Source organism: Notolepis coatsorum, assembly GCF_963971535.1.
Source record: "Notolepis coatsorum genome assembly, chromosome: 18".
In the NCBI taxonomy this organism is placed as follows: Eukaryota; Metazoa; Chordata; class Actinopteri; order Aulopiformes; family Paralepididae; genus Notolepis; species Notolepis coatsorum.
Genome location: NC_140182.1, coordinates 62,300,949 through 62,325,820, shown reverse-complemented (window position 1 = coordinate 62,325,820; position 24,872 = coordinate 62,300,949). Strand labels below are relative to the sequence as shown.

The 24,872-nt window shown below is 41.2% G+C and overlaps 1 protein-coding gene across 2 annotated transcripts in view; it reads left to right on the top strand.

The window, feature by feature from the left end:
- tmtc3 (transmembrane O-mannosyltransferase targeting cadherins 3) overlaps positions 1–24,872 on the top strand; it is a 241,361-nt gene that overhangs the window by 83,475 nt on the left and 133,014 nt on the right. For both annotated transcript variants that reach the window (XM_084334576.1, XM_084334577.1), the window contains exon 6: positions 11,848–12,020. In XM_084334576.1, coding sequence (XP_084190702.1) covers positions 11,848–12,020 — 173 coding nt within the window. The remainder of the gene's footprint in view (positions 1–11,847; positions 12,021–24,872) is intronic.

Genomic DNA, 24,872 nt, shown 5'->3' with positions numbered 1-24,872 from the left:
GATTAATTAATTACACAGCTAATTATTGCGTTATGAAAATTCACTCAAAATGTATTAAAGGGGACATGCATTGCTATTCCTAGCACTATTTGGGCAACTACACAATTCCTGCGAGTCTATTGAACACATCTGTAAGCTTTTATTCAAAACAATTAATTGTTTTATATTTCTAATCAAGGCCTAACAAAATTAATAGTTTGTTTCAGGTTGCCGACCGACCCTGCCGATTTAGGTGCGACCCAATATATTTTATGAGTTTAAAAAAAAATTATATAAAAAAAAAAAAAAAAAAAATCTGTTTTTTTTTTTTTTTTTTTTTGAATAAAGTTTCATAGAAATCTTAGTCAAACATTTAGTATTATGGATATTAAACATGCTGGCAGAGTACATGCATCCATGTTGTTGTGAACATTTTAATTAAATAAAGAAATTCCCTATCCATAGTCGCCGTGGGAAAGAATAAAACAAAAAAATAAAATAAAATAAATTCCCTACCTACCCATGGCCAAACTGACAACCAACCTGAAACCAACTATTAATTTTGTTAGGCCCAAGTACTCAAAAGCCACATTTTTCTCCCTTTGGATTTCAGGCTGTGTTGGCTTGGCTCCGCCCATAAACACTTTGGGTGACAGTCATCCACACAGTCTGCGACTGGCACAGAGAGAGATAGAGAGAGACTGAGGGGGATACTAATTAATTTAGCTGCGGGGGGGCATAATCCCACGGGACAATGCATTGGTAACTTGTTTCAAATGACAATACCCCTGTGATTATTATTGTACGGATCGGAATACGGGCGTGCGCGTGGGAGCATGCGCAAAGATATTACAGTGATATGCTGGTGCTCGACTGCGAGGGAGAGAGAGAGATAGAGGGAGAGAGATAGAGAGAGGGACACACAGAGACACGGAGCACTGTGTAAAAGCTGCGTGTGTGTGTGAGAGAAGACTGGTCCCTCTCTCTCTCTCCATCTCTCTCCCTCTCTATCTCTCTCGCTCGTCCGCTCCCTGCTCGCAGTCAAAACCCGTTTGAGGAAGTGTCGGGTTACACCAGTGTTTCTCAAAGTGGGGGGCGCGCCCCCCAGGGGGGCGCAGAGGCATGACAGGGGGGGCCTTGAAATTTATTCACTTTTCACCTTTCTCACCAAATCATCCACAGATAAATTACAAATGGTCCAAAATGCTGCAGCCAGGCTACTCACAAGGTCAAAAAAAATCATGCCACATCACTCCCATTCTGGTATCCCTGCACTGGCTCCCGGTACACTGTAGAATTCACTTCAGGGCACTTCACGGTCAGGCCCCCATCTACATCACTGAACTCATCCATCCCTACACCAACACCCGCTCACTCAGATCTGCCGATCAGCACCTCCTGGTGGTCCCCAGGTCCAGGCTTAAAACAAGGGGTGATCGAGCCTTCCAGGTGACAGCACCAAGGCTCTGGAATGCTCTCCCCCTGGACCTGCGAATTGCCCCCTCTGAGAACTCTTTTAAAAAACAATTAAAAACACATTTGTTCAGACAGGCTTTTGGTCATGCATAGGCACTTTTTTCTTGTCCTCACTATTCTATAGGTTTTGTTTTAATTAGTGACTCATGATTTTATCCAAATTCTTTTATTCTACTTTTTCTATCTGGTTTCACTGTTTTTAACTGCTGTTTGTTGTTGTTGTCATTTATTTCTGATTTTGTTTTTATTGTGTTTTATATTAAGCTGTAGTGTAAAGCACCCTGTGCATTCGTGCTGTGAAGGGTGCTATATAAATAAAGGTCATTCATTCATTCATTCATTCATTCATTCATTCATTATTTAATTTTTTATTTATTTTTTTTTATTCCAGAAAATTATCACTAAAGTGCTATCTGTTGCAGCTGCACTGTTCTCCGTGAAAATACCATTTCTCAAAATCTGAAAATCATTATTTAATAAAACACAGAAAAGGATCACCAAGTTACTCTGGATAAAAAAAACCTTTACAGACAACATTGAGACAAAGCTTCCTGACACATCTCCATCCAAACTCTTGGAAGAACTCTTTGAAATCTCATCTGATACCACCTGGAGAGCTAGTTTCAGAGTGTGGTGCTGAGTACCAAGTATCTCATGATGCAGCAGTTAAGGTGTTGATACCATTCAGCACCACATACAGTATCTGTGTGAGTCTGGCTTTTCATCCATGACAGCTCTGAAAACAAAATATAGGGCCAATTTGAAAGGTCACGATATTGGTGTTATTTCAATAAATTTAAACATGGCCCATTTCATGACTATTTTGTTGGGGGGGGGGGCCCAAAATATTTTGGTCCGCCAAAGGGGGGCCTGACAGAAAAAGTTTGAGAAGCACTGGGTTACACTATGCCCTCTCTGCCTCGCTCTGTTTGAGGAAGTGAAGATATTTCCACTCGCTCTGCTGTCGCTGTCAACCATAGAGGGGGCGTTAATTATGCAAATCAGTGCTATATTCACGTCAGCAAAACTGTCAAATCTGAACAGCTTAGTTGATTGAGGGAGGATCTCGTGAACTCAAGACTAGACTGATGAGTCAATATGATAATTAACGACACAGACCACATTAGGGCTGCAACGATTAGTCGACATAATCGACGACGTCGATCATAAAAACTTGTCGACGCCGAATTTTTGCGTCAATGCGTCTTTAAAAAAAATAACAAATACTTTTTTTTTATTTCTTTTTAATAAAAATTTTTTGCACTACTTATCTTTGTGAAAGTGGCTTCTCAGCTCTGATCCAGCTGAAGACAACGCAGAGGAACAGATTGGACATTGAGCATGACCTCAGAGTTGCTTTGTCTACCATCACCCCAGACTCTTGTCAGGAGCAAACAGTTATCCCATTAGTTCCCTGGGATGTTAACACTTTGACTGCCTAAAAACGCTTTACAGCGTCATTGCTGGCCATGCTAAAGTTGCCGGGGGACGCTGTACAGCGTCCTTATATCAATATTTCAAAAATCTGGAATCGGATTCATATTCCCCCTCCGCTGGCCTGAGGTCCACCAGCAGGACCCACTGAGCTCTCTGGCGGTTCAGGAGCGCCATCTGGTGGCCGATCGGCGCAACCGCTTAACAGGAAGCGCAGTAGAGGTTTTGCTGGTCGGCCCTATTACTTCCGGGCACTCGGTATTGGTTCCGGCATTCTAGCTCGTCACTCTACATAGCGATCGATTGCCAATAACTCGATAAACAACATGATTTGGACGTATATACCATTATACAAGCTGGAGATGGACCGGGTAATAATATATCCCATAATGATAAAATTTCTACTCGACGATGATCGCCCAACGGCGCGCGGAGACTGGGGTGAGTTTCAGCGTGTAACGTTACCATCTTCGATACTAACTGCTTTTATCAACATTTGACCCACATTAGATGATTGGTATAACGCTGCCCACGGAATTATAAACGCCCCCTCGCCCATCCGGTCAACATCAGATGACGTGTAGTAACTTCTAGAAGTACGTCTAGTTGGAATTTTTTATATCGCGCTGATTGCCATCAAACTGTATTTCATCATCAATATAATGCATTTGGGGCTATATATCACGTTCTGGAGAAAGTTGCAGAAAGAGATGAAAACATACTTATACATTAGACCATACTTTACTATGAATATGTGAATGAAAAAGTTTAACGTTGCTACACAATGAACAATACATATAGGACTTTGAATGGGCCCTAATAATGGCAATGTAGCAATAGAATTAAAAAAGTTATAGCCCTGCAAAGAAGGGGACTTTCTCTATAGACAAATAGCGCTGGCAATCTATGGTATATCATTAATTTAACCCAAGGCAACCAAAGTGTTAAGCTAAGAAGTCTGCTAGGAAGGATATATTATTTATTATTATTATTTTATGTCATTGTGTTTTTAGCCCTAGTTGCACTTTTGTTGCAACCCCAGTTATCCCATTAGTTCCCCCAAACTTACTGTCGGTCTGTTATGTTAAGCTAAGAAGTCTGCTAAGAGCCCGGAAAAGGAGCTGCGCCTACAGGAAGCAGAGATGGAGGGTGTGACAGAAATAATCGTTAGATTAGTCGACTAATCGAAAAAGATTTCGACAGATTAGTCGACTACCAAAATAATCGTTAGTTGCAGCCATAGACCACATTGATATAATCCCCAATTGCTAGGAAAACATGCTAAACACTGGAAAAGGCCATTTATAATGCATGTCCCCTTTAAAAAAAAAAAAAAAATCTTTTTTTTTTTTTTTTATCTCATTCATTCCATAAGAACGTAGAATACACATTTACAGACTTTTTAACCCTTTAATCGCCAAGGACGACTTTAGACGTCATTGCTCGCCATGCTTAATCTGCCAATGACGTCGTACAGCGTCTTTGAGATCAATATTTCAAAAAGTCATGGCAATCATATTTCACCCACGGAGACTTGAGACTTGCTGTTGATCTCCTCTCAACTCTCCAACGGTTCAAGACCGCCATCTGGTGGCCGATCGGCGAATCGCTATCGCTAGCAGGACTCCAGCTTGATACACTGGATAGCGATCCGTTGCCAATAACTCGATAAACAACATGATTTGGACGTATATAGTATTATACAACCTGGAACTGGACCAACTGGACCGACATCCCATAATAGCGAACTTTCTGCTCCACGCTGATCGCCCAACGCTACGAGGAAGCTGCGGTGAGTTTCAGCGTGTTTGATTATTATTATACATACACACTGCTCCGATCAACATATCACCCATACTAAATAAATGATTTAACGTCGGCCACGGACTTATAAACCCCCCCCCCCCCCCCCCCCCCCCCCCCCGGTCACCAGCAGATGATGAGGCATGACGTGTAGGACCTTGTACAATTGAAATTTTTTATCTGACGTCAATCAGTATCAAACTACATTTGATGATCTAATATATGTATTTAGGGCTATAACTCACGTTCTGCAGAACGCTGCAGAAAACAATAAAAACATATTTATACTTTAGACCGTATTTTAGTATGAATATGTGAATGAAAAGGTAGAACGTTGCTACATCCTAAACGATAGATACTTGACGTTGAATGGGCCATAGTAATGTCAATTTAGCAATACAATTAAAAAAGTTATAGCCCTGCAAAGAAGGGGAACATCTCCATAGACAAATAGAGCTGGCAGAGGATGGTATAAGGATGGATATATGCGTGGCAGAGAAAGGGTTAATATGGCCATTTGCATGTTCTTGGTATCTGATTCTAGGGACATCTATGGATCTCAGGGAATGTATTCCCAGTGTCAGAAATACTGTGTCTGTTACTAGGCTTGAGTAAATTGTAATGAACCAAATGAGAATATCAATAATTTTTTTTTATCTTTCTGTGAATAACACCATGCTAAAATTGACCAGACCTGAAAAATCTAAGCAAATGAATAAATGGAAGATGATTAAACAGAAGGTTTTGTAGATACTAGGGCTGACCCCTATTAGTTGATTAGTCGACTAATCGGTCAAAAGGAGCCGTAGTCGACTGCCAACATCTTAGTCGAATACAAAAAATATATATATTTTTTATAAATTCTTTTTAATTTTAATTTTATTTATTTTGTATCATTCTTTCCAAAAGAAAAGAGGCCTAGAAGCGTGGCTAACGCTAATGGCACGCATACCAGAGGCTAACTGCCTACGAAAACAGGCACAGAAAGAGGATTTCACCCATCTAATGAACACACTAGACTAGACAAATATCAAGATGTATCCATCAGTGGACCAATTGCATGCTTTTGCAGAGGACAAGAAGCCTTCAGTCGACTCCTTCAGACATTAAGCACCCCCCACAGCTCAAATGGAATGATACAAAATATATACATATTATACTTTAATTTTAAAAATAAATTATAAAGTCGACCAATAGTTGACTAACGGCAAATTTTGGCCAATCATAGTCGACCATCCAAATCCTTAGTCTGGGACAGCCCTAGTAGATACAGTACTGAATTCTGCCATCCGGACATCAAATATCAAATATGATTATAGAATATAGAATATCAGGCCTAAAAGTGTTATGCGATTAAAATGCGATTAAAATGTGATTAATTAGATTAATAAATTACAAATCCTCTAATTAATTGGATGCAACTTTTTTAATCGCCTGACAGCACTAATTAAAAGCAAAAAAAATGTATGCATTTAATCGCATGATGATTTTCCTTTATTGTGTAAGAATTAGGCATGTCCCGATCACGTTTTTTGCTCCCGATCCGATCCCGATCATGTGATTTTGAGTATCTACCGATATCGATATTTCCCGATCCGATCAAAAAAAATTATAATAATTTAAATACTTTTATTTCTTTTATTTTTTTTTACTTTTATTTTTTTTATTCAACAAACATGACCATGTTCACGTCTTAAACTCATACTGAGGCCTTAGTTTTGGTTTTAAATTGCATATCATCATTCATTTATTTATTGTCACACAGAATTTTGCCAAAACAAACCAATAGTATCCAGCTGCAGAACGGCAGACCAGCCACACTCAGACCCAAACGCATTTCCTTTGATTTAATTATACATCAAATGATTTATGAAGTTAACTTTTCACCTGGATAACGTCAACATTCAGGGTGAATGTAATGTGAGAAATTGGGATTAAAAAAAAAAAAAAAAGAAAGAAAATTAATTTGGGTCTGAGAGTGTGGCGGGTCTGCCGTTCTGCAGCTGGATACTATTGGTTTGTTTTGGCAAAATTCTTCTGCTCTGTGTGACAATAAATAAATGAATGATGATATGCAATTTAAAACCAAAACGAAGGCCTCAGTATGAGTTTAAGTATGGAAGCAAATGAGTGCCAGAAGTATTTGAATTTAATCAGACACCGCATTTATAGCATTGAAAATAATAACTTTGAAAACATGTATCTGAATTTGAAAACATGTATCTGAATTTTTTCAGACACCGCATATTTGTATCTGAATTATTTCAGACACCGCATTTATAGTTTCAGACACCGAATTTATAGCATTGCAAATAAATACTTTGAAAATCATGTATCTGAATTTCTTTGCTCCGAATTTACCTATGCGAAATAAAAATGCAGTGTTAATAAAACAATTCGAATGCATAATAAAATGTAGGGATGCCCCGATCACGTTTTTTGCCACCGATACCGATCACCGATCGTCGTGAGCCATATCGGCCGTTACCGATCCGATACCGATCGTTTTTGATTAACACTTTGGCTGCCATGGGTTAAATTAATGATATACCATAGATTGCCAGCGCTATTTGTCTATGGAGAAAGTCCCCTTCTTTGCAGGGCTATAACTTTTTAAATTCTATTGCTACATTGCCATTATTAGGGCCCATTCAAAGTCCTATATGTATTGTTCATTGTGTAGCAACGTTAAACTTTTTCATTCACATATTCATAGTAAAGTATGGTCTAATGTATAAGTATGTTTTCATCTCTTTCTGCAACTTTCTCCAGAACGTGATATATAGCCCCAAATGCATTATATTGATGATGAAATACAGTTTGATGGCAATCAGCGCGATATAAAAAATTCCAACTAGACGTACTTCTAGAAGTTACTACACGTCATCTGATGTTGACCGGATGGGCGAGGGGGCGTTTATAATTCCGTGGGCAGCGTTATACCAATCATCTAATGTGGGTCAAATGTTGATAAAAGCAGTTAGTATCGAAGATGGTAACGTTACACGCTGAAACTCACCCCAGTCTCCGCGCGCCGTTGGGCGATCATCCTCGAGTAGAAATTTTATCATTATGGGATATATTATTACCCGGTCCATCTCCAGCTTGTATAATGGTATATACGTCTAAATCATGTTGTTTATCGAGTTATTGGCAATCGATCGCTATGTAGAGTGACGAGCTAGAGTGCCGGAACCTATCCCGAGTGGCCGGAAGCAATAGGGCCGACCAGCAAAACCTCTACTGCGCTTCCTGTTAAGCAGTTGCGCCGATCGGCCACCAGATGGCGCTCCTGAACCGCCAGAGAGCTCAGTGGGTCCTGCTGGTGAATCTCAGGCCAGCGGAGGGGGAATATGAATCCGATTCCAGATTTTTGAAATATTGATATAAGGACGCTGTACAGCGTCCCCCGGCAACTTTAGCATCGCCAGCAAAGACGTTGTAAATCGTTTTTAGGCAGTCAAAGTGTTAAAAAGAAATTAAAAATTATTTTATATATATATATTTTTTTTTTATAAAATATATATATTATATAATTAGACTTGTACTTGTATTATCTGCGAGACATCGCCACCACGCAACAAGTCAAAATGCTCGCTATCTGCAAACAGCTCCACTGTCTGTGTGTACTCTAGTAGCCTCCAGCTCCAAAAAGGATTCTCCGGCGCTGCAGCGGGACCCTATTGGTAACGTTATGCTTTGGTCATTTCACATTCAGCAAGCCCTCAGCTCGAATACGCATTCAATCAATGTTATAAGACATTGATATCAGGAGCTATCTGTAGCTACTGCTAGCCGGCTAGATGACGTTAAGACAACTATTTAGTTCAATCGGACATTTCGTTTTGAACTGTGAACTAACGTCAGCTAACGCAAGCTAACGCAAGCTAACGGAGATATCAACATGGACTACTAGACTTCCTGGGGCATTTGTTGATATCCGGAGCTATCAGTAGCTAGCCGGCTAAATACCGTTAGACAATGCCTACTAAAAGTGAATAGTTGAATATTTTGTTTAAACAGTAACGATAGCTAGGTAGCTAACGTTAGCTCAGGTCGAATGCACTATCTAGACTCAGCAGAGGAGGTCCGCCTCCTCTGTGTTTACAAACTCTACACGGGTACGGGCGGGGCTAGGGAGGAGGAGCAGTTTGCAGGTCCTGTGCGTCTGAGACAAGCGAGTGAGATATCCACTTGATCAGTTTCCGCGATCGGCGAATATGACTAATTATCGGAATTCCCCGATCGCATATTTATACTGATTATCGGCCGATAACGATCGGTGGCCGATCGATCGGGGCATCCCTAATAAAATTCGATTCGACGCCAAAAAAAAATGTATGCATAATTGCGGTGTATATAATTCGATGTAAAAAATTCGATGCATAATTGCGGTGTATGGAATTCGATGTAAAAAACCAACATCCGGGTACCCAGCTGCAGAACCACAGAATCACCACAGCAGCAGCAGGCTGAAGCCCCTCGCTTCCATTGGCTGATTTGGGTCACGTGATTTGGGTCACGTGACCGTCACACCCAATGGCTGAATTGGAGTATTGCACTGCAGGCATTGGCTGATGCACTGCGGGATTGATTGATTGATTGATTGAAAACTTTATTAACAGATTGCAGAATGGGTACACGTGACCGCCACAGGCCCTGATTGATTGATTGAAAACTTTATTAACAGATTGTAGAATGGGTACAGTGACCGATTGATTGATTGATTGATTGAAAACTTTATTAACAGATTGCATAATGGGTACAGTGACGTCACAGGCCCGGATTGATTGATTGATTGATCTGATTGATTGATTGAAAACTTTATTAACAGATTGTAGAATGGGTACAGTGACCGATTGATTGATTGATTGATTGATTGAAAACTTTATTAACAGATTGCAGAATGGGCACAGTGACGTCACAGGCCCTGATTGATTGATTGATTGATTGAAAACGTTATTAACAGATTGCAGAATGGGTACAGTGACGTCACAGGCCCGGATTGATTGATTGATTGATTGAAAACTTTATTAACAGATTGCAGAATGGGTATAGAGGTGTGATAGGTGTGAGAGGTGTGAGAGGTGTGATAGGTGGGATCGGTGTGATAGGTGTGAGAGGTGTGATAGGTGTGAGAGGTGTGATAGGTGGGATAGGTGTGAGAGGTGTGACCTCACACCTATCACACCGATCCCACCTAGCACACCTCTCACACCTATCACACCGATCACACCGATCACACCTATCACACCTATCCCACCTATCACACCTATCACACCTCTCACACCGCACAGTCGAGACCGCAGCCTCTTACATTGGTGACAAGCGCAATCTCCGCTAAGCCACCCACCCAGCCGCCATATATATTATTCCTAAAATTGCTGCACTTTGTCAAAAATTGCATTGATCTGTTGGTCTGTGTAGTAGCTAATACAGACTTTTGCTGCTTAAACGTATGTATAATGTATATTCATTGATTCACTCGTATACCAAAATTCATTTGAATAGAAAAATGTTGCTTTTCGCATCAAATATTGTGATTAATTAACTATAAAGTCTTGAATTAATTAGATTAAACATTTTAATCGAGTCCCACCACTACTTTTACAATTATTTCTGTAGTTAATTAATCAAAATGTATGCGATTAATGCGAAGTCCCAGCCCTGATATCTGCTTAGGTATTGAAAATCACGCATCAGATAATCCAATAAATGTTTATTATTTTGGTCCTGCATTGTATTGGGAAACGTGGTAGAATCAATTTAAACAAATTTTCACCTGACATTCTCAATCATTTCTGAAATAATTTTGTGAGAAATATGACTCACTATATTTGCCTTTTAGCATTGACTTAGACTGTAACGTTGCGTACCACAATTCTCAATATAAAAAATCCAAGATATCACAGTTAAACATATACATGTAGGAGGGCGGCTACGTGGCGTAGTGGGCAAGGCGCTCGCCACGAATGCGGAGACGCTGGGATTGCCTGTTCGATCCCAGCGCTCCACATTGCTTTCAGTTTAGCTGGTCGTTCATACTAATACACATTGGCCGTATTAGGGGATGGGAAACTGATGGGTGGGGATCGGGTGTTGTGGACAGCGACTCCTACAGGTCGGTTGGTGCGCCTGCGCAGTAGAATCAGGAAGTGTCGGGGGCAGCGTGAGCCTCCCACGCGTTACTCCTCGCCACTGAGAGATCGAGCTGCGCAGGTGAAAAGATGCGACTGCTGTTACCTCAAGTACCGGAGGGGACTTGTGCTATGTATGACTTAGTCCACATTGCAGCCGGCTTGTGGGAGGCAAGAAACAGCGTTCGTGACAGGGGAGGGTTGAATTGGATCATACAAAAATTGGGATGGGAGAAAATATAGAAAATGGGAGAAAAAGTGGATAAAAAAAAAAAAACATATACATGTAGGGTGGCGCATGTAGAAACTGTTGTAATTCCTACACCATTCACCTGCTTTGAACGTATATTCCCTCAAATTAAGTGCTGAAGGTCTGCACTTCAAGCACATCTTGATTCTTTCATTCCAAGTTCATTGTAGTGGTGCACTGAGCCACAATTGAGAAGACATTTTCAAATATTTATGGACCTGAGTGTATGTAAGGGATAATGTATAGCTACGAGGTCATTGTCGCAAAATAATTGACCGACACGGAGTTTAAAATACCGAGCCGCTTCGGCGAGGTGTTTTAAACGTCAGTGAAGGTCAATTATTTTGCGACAATGACCGAGTATAGCTATACATTATCCCGCTTATTACATGGCTAACTTACTATCAATATACCTAATTCATTTTACATCGACTCGCAACACTGGTTCTGGCTGCGTTCTGGCTCCGCTCGTCGCTCCGCCCCCTGTCATCGCCGGCAGCAGAACACCGGCAGTGTCTAATTGCACTGAAACAGTGTGTGTCAGTGGGCTTGATTGCGAACAGCTGCGCACAGCGGTCATTATTGAAAAAACAGCGGTCATTATTGAAAAACAATGACCGCTGTCGGGGGGCTGTTGACCAATCACAAGCAAGCATTTCGGCGAATGTGAAAACGCCATGTAATAAAAGGATATATTGCCCAGCTCTACCCAAAGCATACAGTTTAGTCATTCTCTCCCTTCTTTTGCCCCTTCTCTTCATTTCTCAGTTTACGTTGCCTATGCTGTTGGACACTCTTCTTCAAGTAGTGAGGGGTAAAGACGGTTTCCCCTACTCCATGATGCAAACGCTGCTGAAGCTCATCGTCCTCATCATCAGCACCCTACTGTTGGTCATTGTAAGGGTCCAGGTCATCCAATCTCAACTCCCAGTCTTCACCAGGTGGGCAGTGTTTTAAAACCGCATTACAGTATGTTGTGTTTTTGTTGGAGATTTGATCCTGAGAAAAGTGTATGTTGTCTATTTTGGCAGAAAATAGAATAATTGTTGAATATTCCCCCAAATTACATGGTGAACCATTATGTTCCAAATGGGCGAAATAGCGGTGTGCTTACAGTAATTGTTGATTAAATTAGTATTATCATTATTAATGAATTAAAGCTCATTGGTCAATACTATGGACTAATAATACAAGTATTATTTGCACACAAAAAAATTACTTTACATTTTACACAGTATGAAATTGTAGCAGTGAACAGAATGGTCTGGTATTATATTTGGGATATTTTTGTTTGTGTTAATTGTCTGTCCCAAACTGAATATATAATGCATCTACCGTAAATCCTCTAATAGTGGAGGGTACTCGAATAAAGGACGGGCCTCTTATAATGGCCGGGGATTTGATGCATGCAGACAAATACAGGCCGGTCTCCAATATAAGGTCGCAAAGAAAAGTATTTATTTAATTTTTCGTGCCGTGATATAGAATGAGATAAACTCTTGCCAATGCAAATCAAGTGCTGCCTCCCGCTACACTGACTACCGTACATTAACGTTTCCCTCTGGTTGGCATTAGCTTTAGCGCTAGCTAACGTTGTCATCTAGATCTGTGGTGTCAGCTGGACGACGTTGACTTTGTTTGCAAACGTTAACGTTCGCTATCTATATGGCGTTGGCAGGCGTTGTCCAGTTGACACATTACAGATCATGATGCTATGATAGCGTCAGCTAAAGCCACTGCATGTTATTGATTCAACTCGATTCAACTCATCTCAGGTAGGTACCACACGCTAAATCGTCCCCGGACCCCGCAACCTATAGACAGTTCCCACTTCAGTGTGTGAATTACGTTAATCCACACCAGTTTCACAATTACTCAACTGCACTCAATATTTAAATACCAATGCTAGTCTAAATAAATGTAGACCGACGATGTATGTATTAAAAAATAGAATGAACAGATTTCTTTCCATGTTTTGCAATAAAAGTCTGAAAATGAAGGGATTATGTCCATGAGTGTAATTTTTTTAAATTAAGGCCTGCCTCTTATATAAGCCTCTCTAATAAAGGCCTGGTGCTCTTTGCAGCTGAGGTAAATACAAGACCTGTCCTATATTTGAGGATTTACGGTATATGCATAAAACTGTTATAACTGAACTGTTATAATAACTAAACCCTTCGAGGGCTAATATAATTTGTGGCCTAGAAACTCAAGTGAATACATTTTCCCATCTGAGATAGCCTTATGTTCTCTTGCTCCTACAGTTGGAGGGCAGATTTATTTGGAAGTGACTCTACTTTTCCTGCATCCAAGGACAGGCATTTGTAGCAACTAAACAGTTGTGTAATATGATCAAGGTCATTATGCATATGAATGGATATAAACACATTATACTGACCTTGTTCTTTATTCATTTCATGTTCACATTGTGTAATACTTTACCTTTTGCAGGCAAAGGTGTTTCTACTGTGCAACATATTACAGGCCCATTGTTATTTTCTAGAACATAGTTCTGTGCGGGGTGGGATTGCTAAAGAAGAGGGAGGAAGGGTCAAATATTCCCATGCAGTAGGGCTGGGCGATATATCTAGTATACTCGATGTATCGCGGCTTGTTCTACATGAGATGTAGTACATTATTATATCGTGAACATCGAGTATATGTTGTCGCGGCTGAGATGAGACTTGCTTTAGCGCAGAGCTGTCCTCTCATTTCATTATAGACACATGACCAGCGCGGACCAATGACATGCAATTGTAATTTCATTAGACAGAGCTGCTAACCCTGGAAAACGCTCAAAGCGGACTCCACGTCACTAGTTCCATTCGTGAGGAAAGGGGGTGGGTTATATTGACGACGGGGCTGTCTTTCTCTCTCTCGCTCTCTCGCTCTCTCGCTCTCTCGCTCTCTCGCTCTCTCGCTCTCTCTCTCTCTCTTTTTTCTCTCTCTTTTCTCTCTCTCTCTTTTCTCTCTCTCTCTTTTCTCTCTCTTCTCTCTCTCTTCTCTCTTCTCTCTCTCTTCTCTCTCTGGATAGTTGACGATATAAACATTTAATTATCTGAAATATTCTAAAATCATTAAGTCTGCTATAAGCCATTATCCCTTTGTGTGTGATTATTATTTTATTATTATTACACACACTGTTCCAAAAATGATATTCCCACTGCTAAATTAATGACCATAGGTATTTTTTATAGCTTTAACGAGTTGTAGTATTAATATGTAGCCTACAGTGATGAAGGTATAAAGACACTATGGTAATACATTGATTGATTGCTAAATTTAACAGATTGCAGAATGGGTACAATACAGTATTGCGCAATACACAATTGTTATGGGGATGCAGACCAGAGAAGGACTTCCCCCATTTTCAATTCATAACATTTACAGTCAAATCAAATACATTTACAGATTACAACCTTTATTTAATGGTTAATATTTTGATAAAATGTAATTTACTGTATTTTTTATAGCATTTACACTTTATAATATTTTATTTTCAGCTTTATAGTTTCACAAACACATCAAGACAAATCACAAACACAAAGAAAAAAAGAAATAAAAAGAACAATAGTATGTTGCCAGACACTGTCACATCAATGAACAAACATACACCATGTCATATGCTATACACTAAGGACGCAAGGGGCTGATTCTCTGACATATATACACACATTACATATATACACATACACATATATATATATATATATATATATATATATATATATATATATATATATATATATATAATATATACACCAGCGCCGCCAATAGATAAAAAAAAATTAACTAATCAATCTCACAATTTTCTGTAATCAATCTAGATTAATCTAGATTAAAAACAGCATTTTTCTACATAAAACCGAAGCTTGTAACAGATATTTACTTGAGTAAAATCATGGAATTAATTTAAAATCAACACAAAGAAAGTATATTTAGATTCAAATACTATTTTAATAGCTTTCTTTGAATACAGTTTCTCTCCTGTGAAATACAAATGTTCAACAAAACCATAATTTACATAGCATTTACACTTAAAGTAGGAAAAGTTTACCCTACAACGAATGGCTGGGTACATACAGGTTTTGACCAGCAGATGGCAGCGACGAGGCAGCTCCATTGGGAGGGGGTGGCGCCGGGTGGGAGGGGGCCGGGGAAAGGGGCGGGGCTCAAATCTACACGTTTTGTCTCCTGCCAATGTTGACAGCTATGTACTAGACAAATATCAAGATGTATCCATCAGTGGACCAATTGCATGCTTTTGCAGAGGACAAGAAGCCCTCAGTCGACTCCTTCAGACATTAAGCACCCCCACAGCCCAAATGGATTTTTTTTTTAAGTCGACCAATAGTCGACTAACGGCAAATTTTGGCCAATCCTAGTCGACCATCCAAATCCTTAGTCGGGGACAGCCCTAATGTATATACATCACTGTGCTCAGGAGGCTAAAACAATGTCTAACTTGCCTGCCATTACGTTGCATTCTGAAAGGCCTTCTTAGGGACCTGCACTGGCTCCCCATTGCTGCACGTATCCGCTTCAAGGCCCTCGACCTAGCATACCGTGCAGCAAAGGGAACCGCTCCCGCCTACCTCCGGTCAATGGTCTCTAACTACACACCCTCAAGACCCCTACGCTCTGCATCTTCTGGCCGCCTCAGACCTACTCCTATCCAAGCTCCCGGAGGGTCATCAAAGAGAAGCCGCCTATTCTCAGTCCTTGCCCCACAATGGTGGAATGAACTACCCATCCCAGTTAGGACAGCCGAATCCCGTCCAATCTTTCGCCGTCGACTAAAGACTCACTTCTTCAACCACTATCTGAAATGATTAAAAAAAAAAAAAAAAAAAATCTAACCCTGACTAACCTTACTGTCATGCACTTGTCCTAATAAACTAACCTACACTGTAACACGCAACACTTGATGAACATTGTTACTCAGCTGATAGAGTTGTACCCTTCTTGCTGTCTTGTCGTACAGAACTTGTAAGTCGATTTGGATAAAAGCGTCAGCTAAATGACTAAATGTAAATGTAAAGGCGAAACTGACCCTGACAACGAAACGAAAACTGGCCATTAGTGTAACCGCAGCCTCAAGCACACAGCTGCTGCTGCTGCAGCGCACTGCCCCTCCTCCTCCCCCTGCCCCTCCCAGACTCATGTCAACAGAGGCTCTGGCAATAGTCCTCCGTGAGACCTACGTTAGCTAACGTTAGCTACCTAGCTAACGTTACTGTTTAAACAAAACTACACAGTCAACTATTCACTTTAGTTTAATACATGATGCATTGTCTAACTGGCTAGCTACTGATAGCGCCTGATATCAACAAATGCGCATTTCAGTTTAAGAATGATAGGGATGCGCCAGCATGAGACCTCCGTTAGCTAGGTAGCTAACGTTAGCTCACGTTAGATCACTGTTTAACTAAATGACCCAGTAAACTAAATAGTTCACTTTATTTTAATACATGATGCATTGTCTAACGTCATCTAGCCGGCTAGCAGTAGCTACAGATAGCTCCTGATATCAATGTCTTATAACTAGAGCTGGGCCGTTAACGGCGTTAACGTGCTGCGTTAACGCTATACTAATATCGCGCGATAATATAATTAACGCATTAATCTAAATATTTTTTTTTTTTTTTTTTTTTACATTTTTTTTTTTTTACCTTTATTTACCCAGGGTAGGTTCGCTGAGCACAGATGCTCTTTTTCAGGAACGCCCTGCTTCACATTCACACAGTTCCATTCACACCTGGGAGCTGCCCAGTACAACCACAGTTGACACCATTGGCCACTGAGCAACTCCACTGGAGCAGTTGATTCAAGCCATGTCACATTTCAAGTTTGAAATTATTCTTTCTGTTTTGCTCCTGAGAGTGCTAGATACTGTACTGTACTGGTAATATTATTTATTTGTGTTAACTTCTGAATAAAACAACTTATTAAACACAAGTACATCTTATTGAACATTATTTTGATATTTCATTACCAATTATCATAGCAAAACAGCTTTTTCAAACAGTCTGTAATGCATTTTGGAAACAGGAGATGGGCTCATGGTGTAATGGGCCACCTGGCCTGAGAAACATAATGAGGAAAGAAAAAGTAAGGACTTACTTCTGGTCATTATTTGGGTAGAACACACATATTTTGAATGCCTTCGGCAGGTTTTTTTTTTTTTTTTTGGGCCATTTTAATCTAGATTAATCTAGATTAAATCCAGGATTGCAGATAGATTAATCTAGATTAAAAAAATTAATCTATGCCCACCTCTACTTATAACATAATTGACATTATTCGTTTTTGCAGCTGAACATTGGCTAATTAGCTATCATGCTTCATAACAACACTGCGAAGTAGGGATGCACGATAATTATCGGGCCGATAATTATCGGGCCGATATCAGCAATTATGACGTCATCCCGATAAACTCGATAACGTTATTGATAGCTCCGATAACATATAATAAATTTTTTGGTTAAAAGAAATCCGATGTGGGTGGATTTGGATGAAGGGCGCTTGTTTTTATTATAGCCTCCTCCCGTTTTGCCAGTACTGTGGTAAAACTGATAGCGTGTGGTTTAGGAACAGGGAGTTTTTCACAAATCCAGTGCTCCCTTTCTTGGCTGTGACGTAGTCACGTTACATTCGGAGACAGACAGTCGATCTGCCAATTACGTCCCACGGCTTGCACCCACCTCTTCTTCTTACCACCAATCAGAAGCTCTCGTTCGTTTATTTACCTCCGGATTGTCAGTCATTACTCTACTCGGAGCTAACGTTATCTCCCCGCCAGCCACATTGACAAGTACCAGCGCTTATACATTACTGGCAAATGTCTTGTTGCACTTGTGGCAACGAGCGTTGTCAGCATCGACTTTAGTAAAATAGACCCAGACTTTTGAACATTTCGTTCTGTCCGCCATTATGAGAGCAGAGCTGTCGCGCAGCACCCGTGTCTGTGTGTGTGTGTGTGTGAGTGAGTGAGTGAGTGTGTGTGTGTGTGTGTGTGTGTGGGAGGGGAAGAGAGGAGAGAGCACAGCAGGCAGAGAGCACAGAGCTCCCCGCGCAGGCAGAGACACACAGAGGCAGGAGAGATATAGTCAACTGCCAACAAGATTAGTTTGCAACGTTTAAATTCCTCAAAAAAAACCTCCATAATTTCTCGAGTACCGATAGCAGTACCGATGACGTCGGAGCTTATAAATACTAAAAAAAATTACAAATAAATTTATTTAAAAAAAAATATATATATATATATATATATATATATATACAGTTAAAAAAAATATTATAATACAATAAATATCGGGTATCGGTATCGGCTTGAGGAGCATAAAGTTATCGGTATCGGTGTCAAAAAATCAATATCGTGCATCCCTACTGCGAAGATGGCAATGCTGAATGTGATTTGACCAAAGCAGAGTACACAGTCACATACAGTGGCGCTGTTTGCAGATAGCAAGCATTTTGACTTGTTGCGTGGTGGCGATGTCTCACAGATAATACAACTACAAGTATAATTATATAATATATATATTTAAAAAAAAATATATATATATAATTTTTTTATTTTTTACAAAAACGATCGGTATCGGCCGATATGACTCATAGATGATCGGTGATCGGTATCGGTGGCAAAAAATGTGATCGGGGCATCCCTACTTAAAATATATCTTACATTATAGCTATGGGACTAATAACACTGTCGATTGTCAGTGAGTGGCTTCCAGTCAACATGCACAAAACAGATTGTTTTTTCATCCGTACTTTTCCCGTTTTATACCGTTTTGAATATGAGTATAGTTTTGGTGATTCTTAGTAATCCCAGGAAAAGACGCGATAATAGCGTTTTAGTGGAATCCACTAAACACGTAATTTTTCACCTGATTGTCTAATCCTGAAATCAACGCTAGATTATCATTATTATCCTTCCTCATGCAAGAATGAAATGGGCCCTAGAGCACAGACAGACTGCTTCAATCGCGGGAGAAAAAAATATCAGATCAAAGCAAGATTGGATATATAGAGTCCTTACCTGGTCTCTGATGTAATGCAAAAAAAATAATACAACTATCTGATCGCCATTTGAAGTACTGGGTGCGGAGGTCCATGCCACGTTCTCCAGCATTGCATATGGAGGGGGGGGGGCAGCTTCGCAGATGTATCGTTGTAACAGGTTACCTCGACGGAGTATTTAAACCCCGCCCGCACGGCTCAGCTCGGCCCAGATAACAAACCACAGCGTTTCTAATGTAGTGCAGTTGCTGCCACAATGCGTTAGTATGCACAAGGTGCCTCTATGAATTATGAATGGCAATAGCGAATAAAAGAAATAACGAGTAACCCTTAGGAGTCTGAGTTATGGAGTTCCTCCTCAGAATTTTCCCTTTTTTTTTTACATAGTATAAAACTACAGGTTCATACCTTCAAAATAAGCCATCAATTGTAAAATTTCCTATGAAACATTCTGGTACAATCCTTAACAATTCGCAGCAGGAGGATCTAAAATAATTCAGTGAATTCAGCTAAATGAAAAGAGAACTACACTCCTTCCCAGAATGCAATGTGATTTCAATGTCAATGTCACTAGACAAATTCACACCTGGAACAAAGGCCCAGCAGGGAACAATCAGGGCTGAATGGGGTGTGATCAATACAGGCAGGCCTACAGCGACACACACTTTGATGCCATGTACACACACTAGATAGACCGAGGTTTAGATATATAATATTAGAGATACCAACCAGTAACACACATCACTGAGGCTGCAGTTACACCTTTCGTATCATTTCGTATTGTTTTCTTATACGTATCGCCGCGTATCGCCGCGACGTCATGCGCCTCGAGTCACACTTTCATTTTTTTTTCGTTTTTGTCAGCCGGCACACTGATGTAGTACACTGCCAAAGCAGTAGGTGGCAGTAGGTGGCAAACATGAAGGCAATTTCAACCAATCAGAACGAATGTGCCAATACACTTCCTGGTGGAAGCTCCAGCAAAGAAATGTCAATAAGGCAGGCGCCTATGCCGCGCCACCATCTTTTAATAATAATAACCATAATTTTTCAGCAAAGCCTAATAAAAGTGCAATAAACAAAACGGATACATTCACTGTGTTCTGCCTGTCATTTGTTGATGAAACAAAACTAACATCAACACAAGTGACCACCAAGAGCGGATAGTTTTAAAAAAACGATCGGTAGCATTGTTAGCTGCATGCTAACGTCAATGGAGTATGCCATTATAACAATATATCATTGTGGCTAGAAGCTAACGTTAGCTCACGCTACTTAGCCAGCATCAAAACTGATGATATCGCGAGCTATCAGTAGTTAGATAACATTAGAGACAACGCTGTGTGTATTAAACAAAGGTGAATAGATGACTGGGCCATTTTGTTTAATGCTTCTTAAGTTGAAAGAGGAACTCTGAGCTAACAGGGTCTGAATCCTGATAGCTCACGTTAGCCAGCTGCTCATGCCATCGGTAATGCTAGCAGAATGAATGGATGTAAACTTTATTTAACATATTGCATATGGGTACAATACAATACGGCTCAATACAAACAATTGTTAAGGGAATGCAGACTGTTGTAGCTTGGACTGGGGTCCTTATAACAATAACTTGACAACACATGGTAGCTGAAGCTATTTGGGACACGGAGCTCTGTCCCAAACACACACACACACACACTCTGCTGTCACCGGAAGGGCACGCAGATGGTATCTACTGCGCATGGGCGTTTTCGCAACAACGGCTAGCGTGCTGACTACACGCTGTTTGTCGACTCGTTTTTTTGCGTATCTCCAAACGCAAACACAATTTTGCGTTTCAGCCGTATCCACAAAAAAACGCCAAAAAACGCGTTTCTGTGTAGATAGGACATGAAACGTCGTCAAAAACGTATAAAAAAACGCCAGGAATACACTAGTCTAACCATAGCCTGAGAGAGACAGGAGACCAGTAAGCTACATCACTGAGAGAGACAAGAGACAACATGAAGCAACATCTAACAGAAGTGGAGAGAAGTGAAAACGGATTTAACGAGACCCACAGTGACTTCTACCTTCTCAATGGCTCTGAAAAGAAACATCTACACGTCGGAACGGCGGCTATACACACGCTACTAACAGCGAGCCCGGCACGTAAGAACTTACCCCCGAATGGCAGATTGGACCGTAGGACCATGATCATCCTGGTTCTACTACTTTCGGGAGACATTCATTTAAACCCAGGCCCGGTCTTGACCAGAACTCAGGCGAGAAGACTTGGTCTGGCAGCGCAAGAAGCGAAGGTGGTTTCCATCGCGACCAACATCAACAACTCGACCCGTGGCAACATCCACTGCGCGGACGGCAACTGTTCCCCAATGACGCCGCAGCAGACGAGCACACGTGAGGCAGAGACGAGAGGAGGTGAACCGAGGGTCGAAATCATGACGACCAACTCGACGCGGGATTTAAACATCTCGACGCCCGATAGCCGGCTAGCTAGCAGAGCTAACAACGGAAACATCCAGGAACGAGTCCTTTGTTGTTCCAGCACGGCGCGGGACCCGACACCCCCCTCCCCCCTTCTTTGTTGTTCCAGCACGGAGCGGGACCCGACCACCCCCTCCCCCCTTCCCACCCTCAACAACAAAGCCCCCCAGCCCCACACAGAGGAACAGATCACAAACGAACAATACTTCGAACCTGCCAACATCAATGAAATAACCAACGCCAATGGACTGAACATTTTTCACATTAACATTAACAGCTTAAAAAACAAATTGGATGAAATCAAACAATTATTCATAAATGGTAAGGCAAACATACTGTGCTTCTCAGAAACTAAGCTTGACGATTCTGTAAAAGATCCAGAGATAGAGATTGAGAACTACTCAATAATTAGGAATGATAGGAACAAACATGGAGGTGGTGTCTGTATGTACATACACAAGGACACCAAATTCATCAACAGAAATGACCTGAATCATAAATCAATTGAAACTGTATGGGTGGAAATCCTATTCGAAAGGGCGAAATCCCTACTGGTTGGCACAGTCTACAGGCCGCCAGATCATAGTGACTTTTATGATACACTGGATGGGTGTTTAGCTGGAGTTGAGGATGTAGACAAAATTCTTATTGGAGACTGGAACACGGATATGCAACGAAAAGATGCACCCGTCTTCAAGTCATTCAGTAGGTTTTGTGATCTGCACGGCCTCAGCCAGCTAATCACCCAACCCACACGTGTATGTGAATCAACTCAGACTACCATTGACCTCATTCTGACCTCCGACAAGTCCAAGATCTCCAAGAAAGGGGTTATAGCATGCGGGTTAAGTGATCATTATATGATATTCTGTACCCGCAAAAAACTAAAACAAAAGGCTGGCTGCCACAAAACAGTCACATCTAGAGACCTCAAAACCTACTCTAGCGAGGCCTTTAACCTTGAACTGGAGAGCCTGGACTGGTCAGATGAACTCAATGGTACACTGGTTGAAGAAACATGGCTTGGTTTCAAAACCAAATTCTCAACAATACTAAACGACATGGCCCCCCTAAGAACCACCAGGGTAAAAAATCGCGCTGAGCCGTGGATGCACTCCGAAATACTGGCCGCTATGAAAACCAGAGACAAAAAATGCTCTGAGTTTCGTAAAAGTCAGTCAAAGCTTACTAAAAGCACGAGCAGTGAACTCCAAGCCCACGTGACTGAACTCAAACTAGAAAGAAACAGACTAAGAAACGACGTAAACTCCATGATCAAAACTGCAAAAAAGAATTTCATCAATGACAAAACTGAGGAAAACAAAAACAAACCACGTGAACTTTGGAAATTACTCAATAATCAACTAGGATGCAGTAAAAAACTTAAAACCAGATTCTCAAACATAAACATAAAAACGGACAACACGCTCATCACAGACAAGCTGGATGTAGCCAATTACTTAAACATTTTCTTCACAAACATAGCCACAACACTGGTAAACAAACTACCCTCCCACTCAGGGCTTTATGGGGTAGAACACATAGTAGCTTACTACAAAAACCTAGGGGTCCGCAAGGACGACTTCAAACTGGAAATGGTAACAACAGATGAGGTACTCAATAAACTGAGCGCCCTCCAACCTAACAAGGCCACTGGCCATGACAACATCCCCTCCAAATTCCTCAGAGACTCAGCAGCCGCCATCACCCCAATCATCACACACATAATAAACCTCTCCATAAAACAGGGACACGTCCCCAAGGACTTCAAAATTGCGAGGGTGACCCCTCTGCACAAAAAGGGCAGCAAATTAGACCCAGGCAACTACCGCCCTGTTTCTATTCTCACCTCCATCTCGAAAGTCATGGAAAAAATAGTCTACGAACAGGTCGAAAAGTACCTAGCGGAAAAAAATCTAATCTACGAATTCCAATCTGGCTTCAGAACATCCCACTCCACTGACACATGCCTTCTCTATTTGAATGACCACATCAAACAAGAGGTGGACGCAGGCAAATACTGCGGCATGGTCATGCTGGACCTACAAAAGGCCTTTGACACGGTCAATCACTCCATTCTGATTGACAAGCTAAAAGCAATTGGTTTTGATAGTCTATCAGTGAGCTGGATGCAATCCTACCTTGAGGGGAGGGAACAGATGGTGGAGGTAAACGGTACCCTATCCCCCCCCCTCACAGTGAGCTGTGGTGTTCCACAAGGAAGCATACTAGGACCGCTACTGTTCCTAATTTATGCAAATGACATGTCGTCAGCTTGTGACTGCAACTTGTTCCTGTTTGCGGACGACTCAGCCCTGCTGGTCTCTGACAAGAACAAGTTACAGGTTGAAAAAACCCTCAGCTCGGAACTAGGCAGAATCTGCATATGGCTCGCTGATAACAAACTATCATTACACATGGGCAAAACAGAGTCCATTCTCTTCGGTTCAAATAACAAACTCAGCAAGACCGACGGCTTCTCAGTTACAGTGGGTGACAATATTGTCACAAGGAAAGATGAAATTACCTACCTGGGTTCCATCCTAGAGGCTAATCTCTCCTGTGACAAAATGGCATCCAATGTAATAAAAAAAGTCAACCAACGAACTCGATTCTTGTACCGGATCTCCTCTCTGGTAAACAAGAATACCCTGAAGACTCTGGCAGGAGCACTCATTCAGGGGTACTACGACTATGCTTGCACCTCATGGTACCAAAGCACCTCAAAGGCGCTAAAAACAAAATTACAAACATCTCAAAACAAACTGGTCAGACTACTGCTTGACCTTACTCCTAGAACCCACCTCACCCCTGCCCACTTTGACAACCTAGGATGGCTTAGAGTAGATGACAGAGTACAGCAACTTGCAATGGGCCTGGTCTACAAGATACACTACACGACCAAGGTACCCATGTACATGGCAAAATACTTCCCAAAGGTCAGTGAATACCACGATCACAACACCAGAGGGAGCTCCACAAATCATGTTAAACCCAGATTCGGCTCAAATAAGGGACTAAACACGTTTCGCAATTATGCCACATCAATGTGGAACGCCCTACCCAAAGCTGTAAAGGAATGTGGATCACTACCCACTTTCAAAACCTCTCTCAAGAGACACCTACGGGAGACTGCAATTCAACACTGGCCCCTGTAAATATCCTAACCCAACCCCCTCCAATGTACAGTCATTTACCTAGTATGGTTTTGTCAATAGTCCAATGTACAATTTTGTTTGTTTGTACAGAGTCTCCCCCCCCTCAATGTACAGTTTTGCTTGCTTATACAGTGTGCCCCCCCC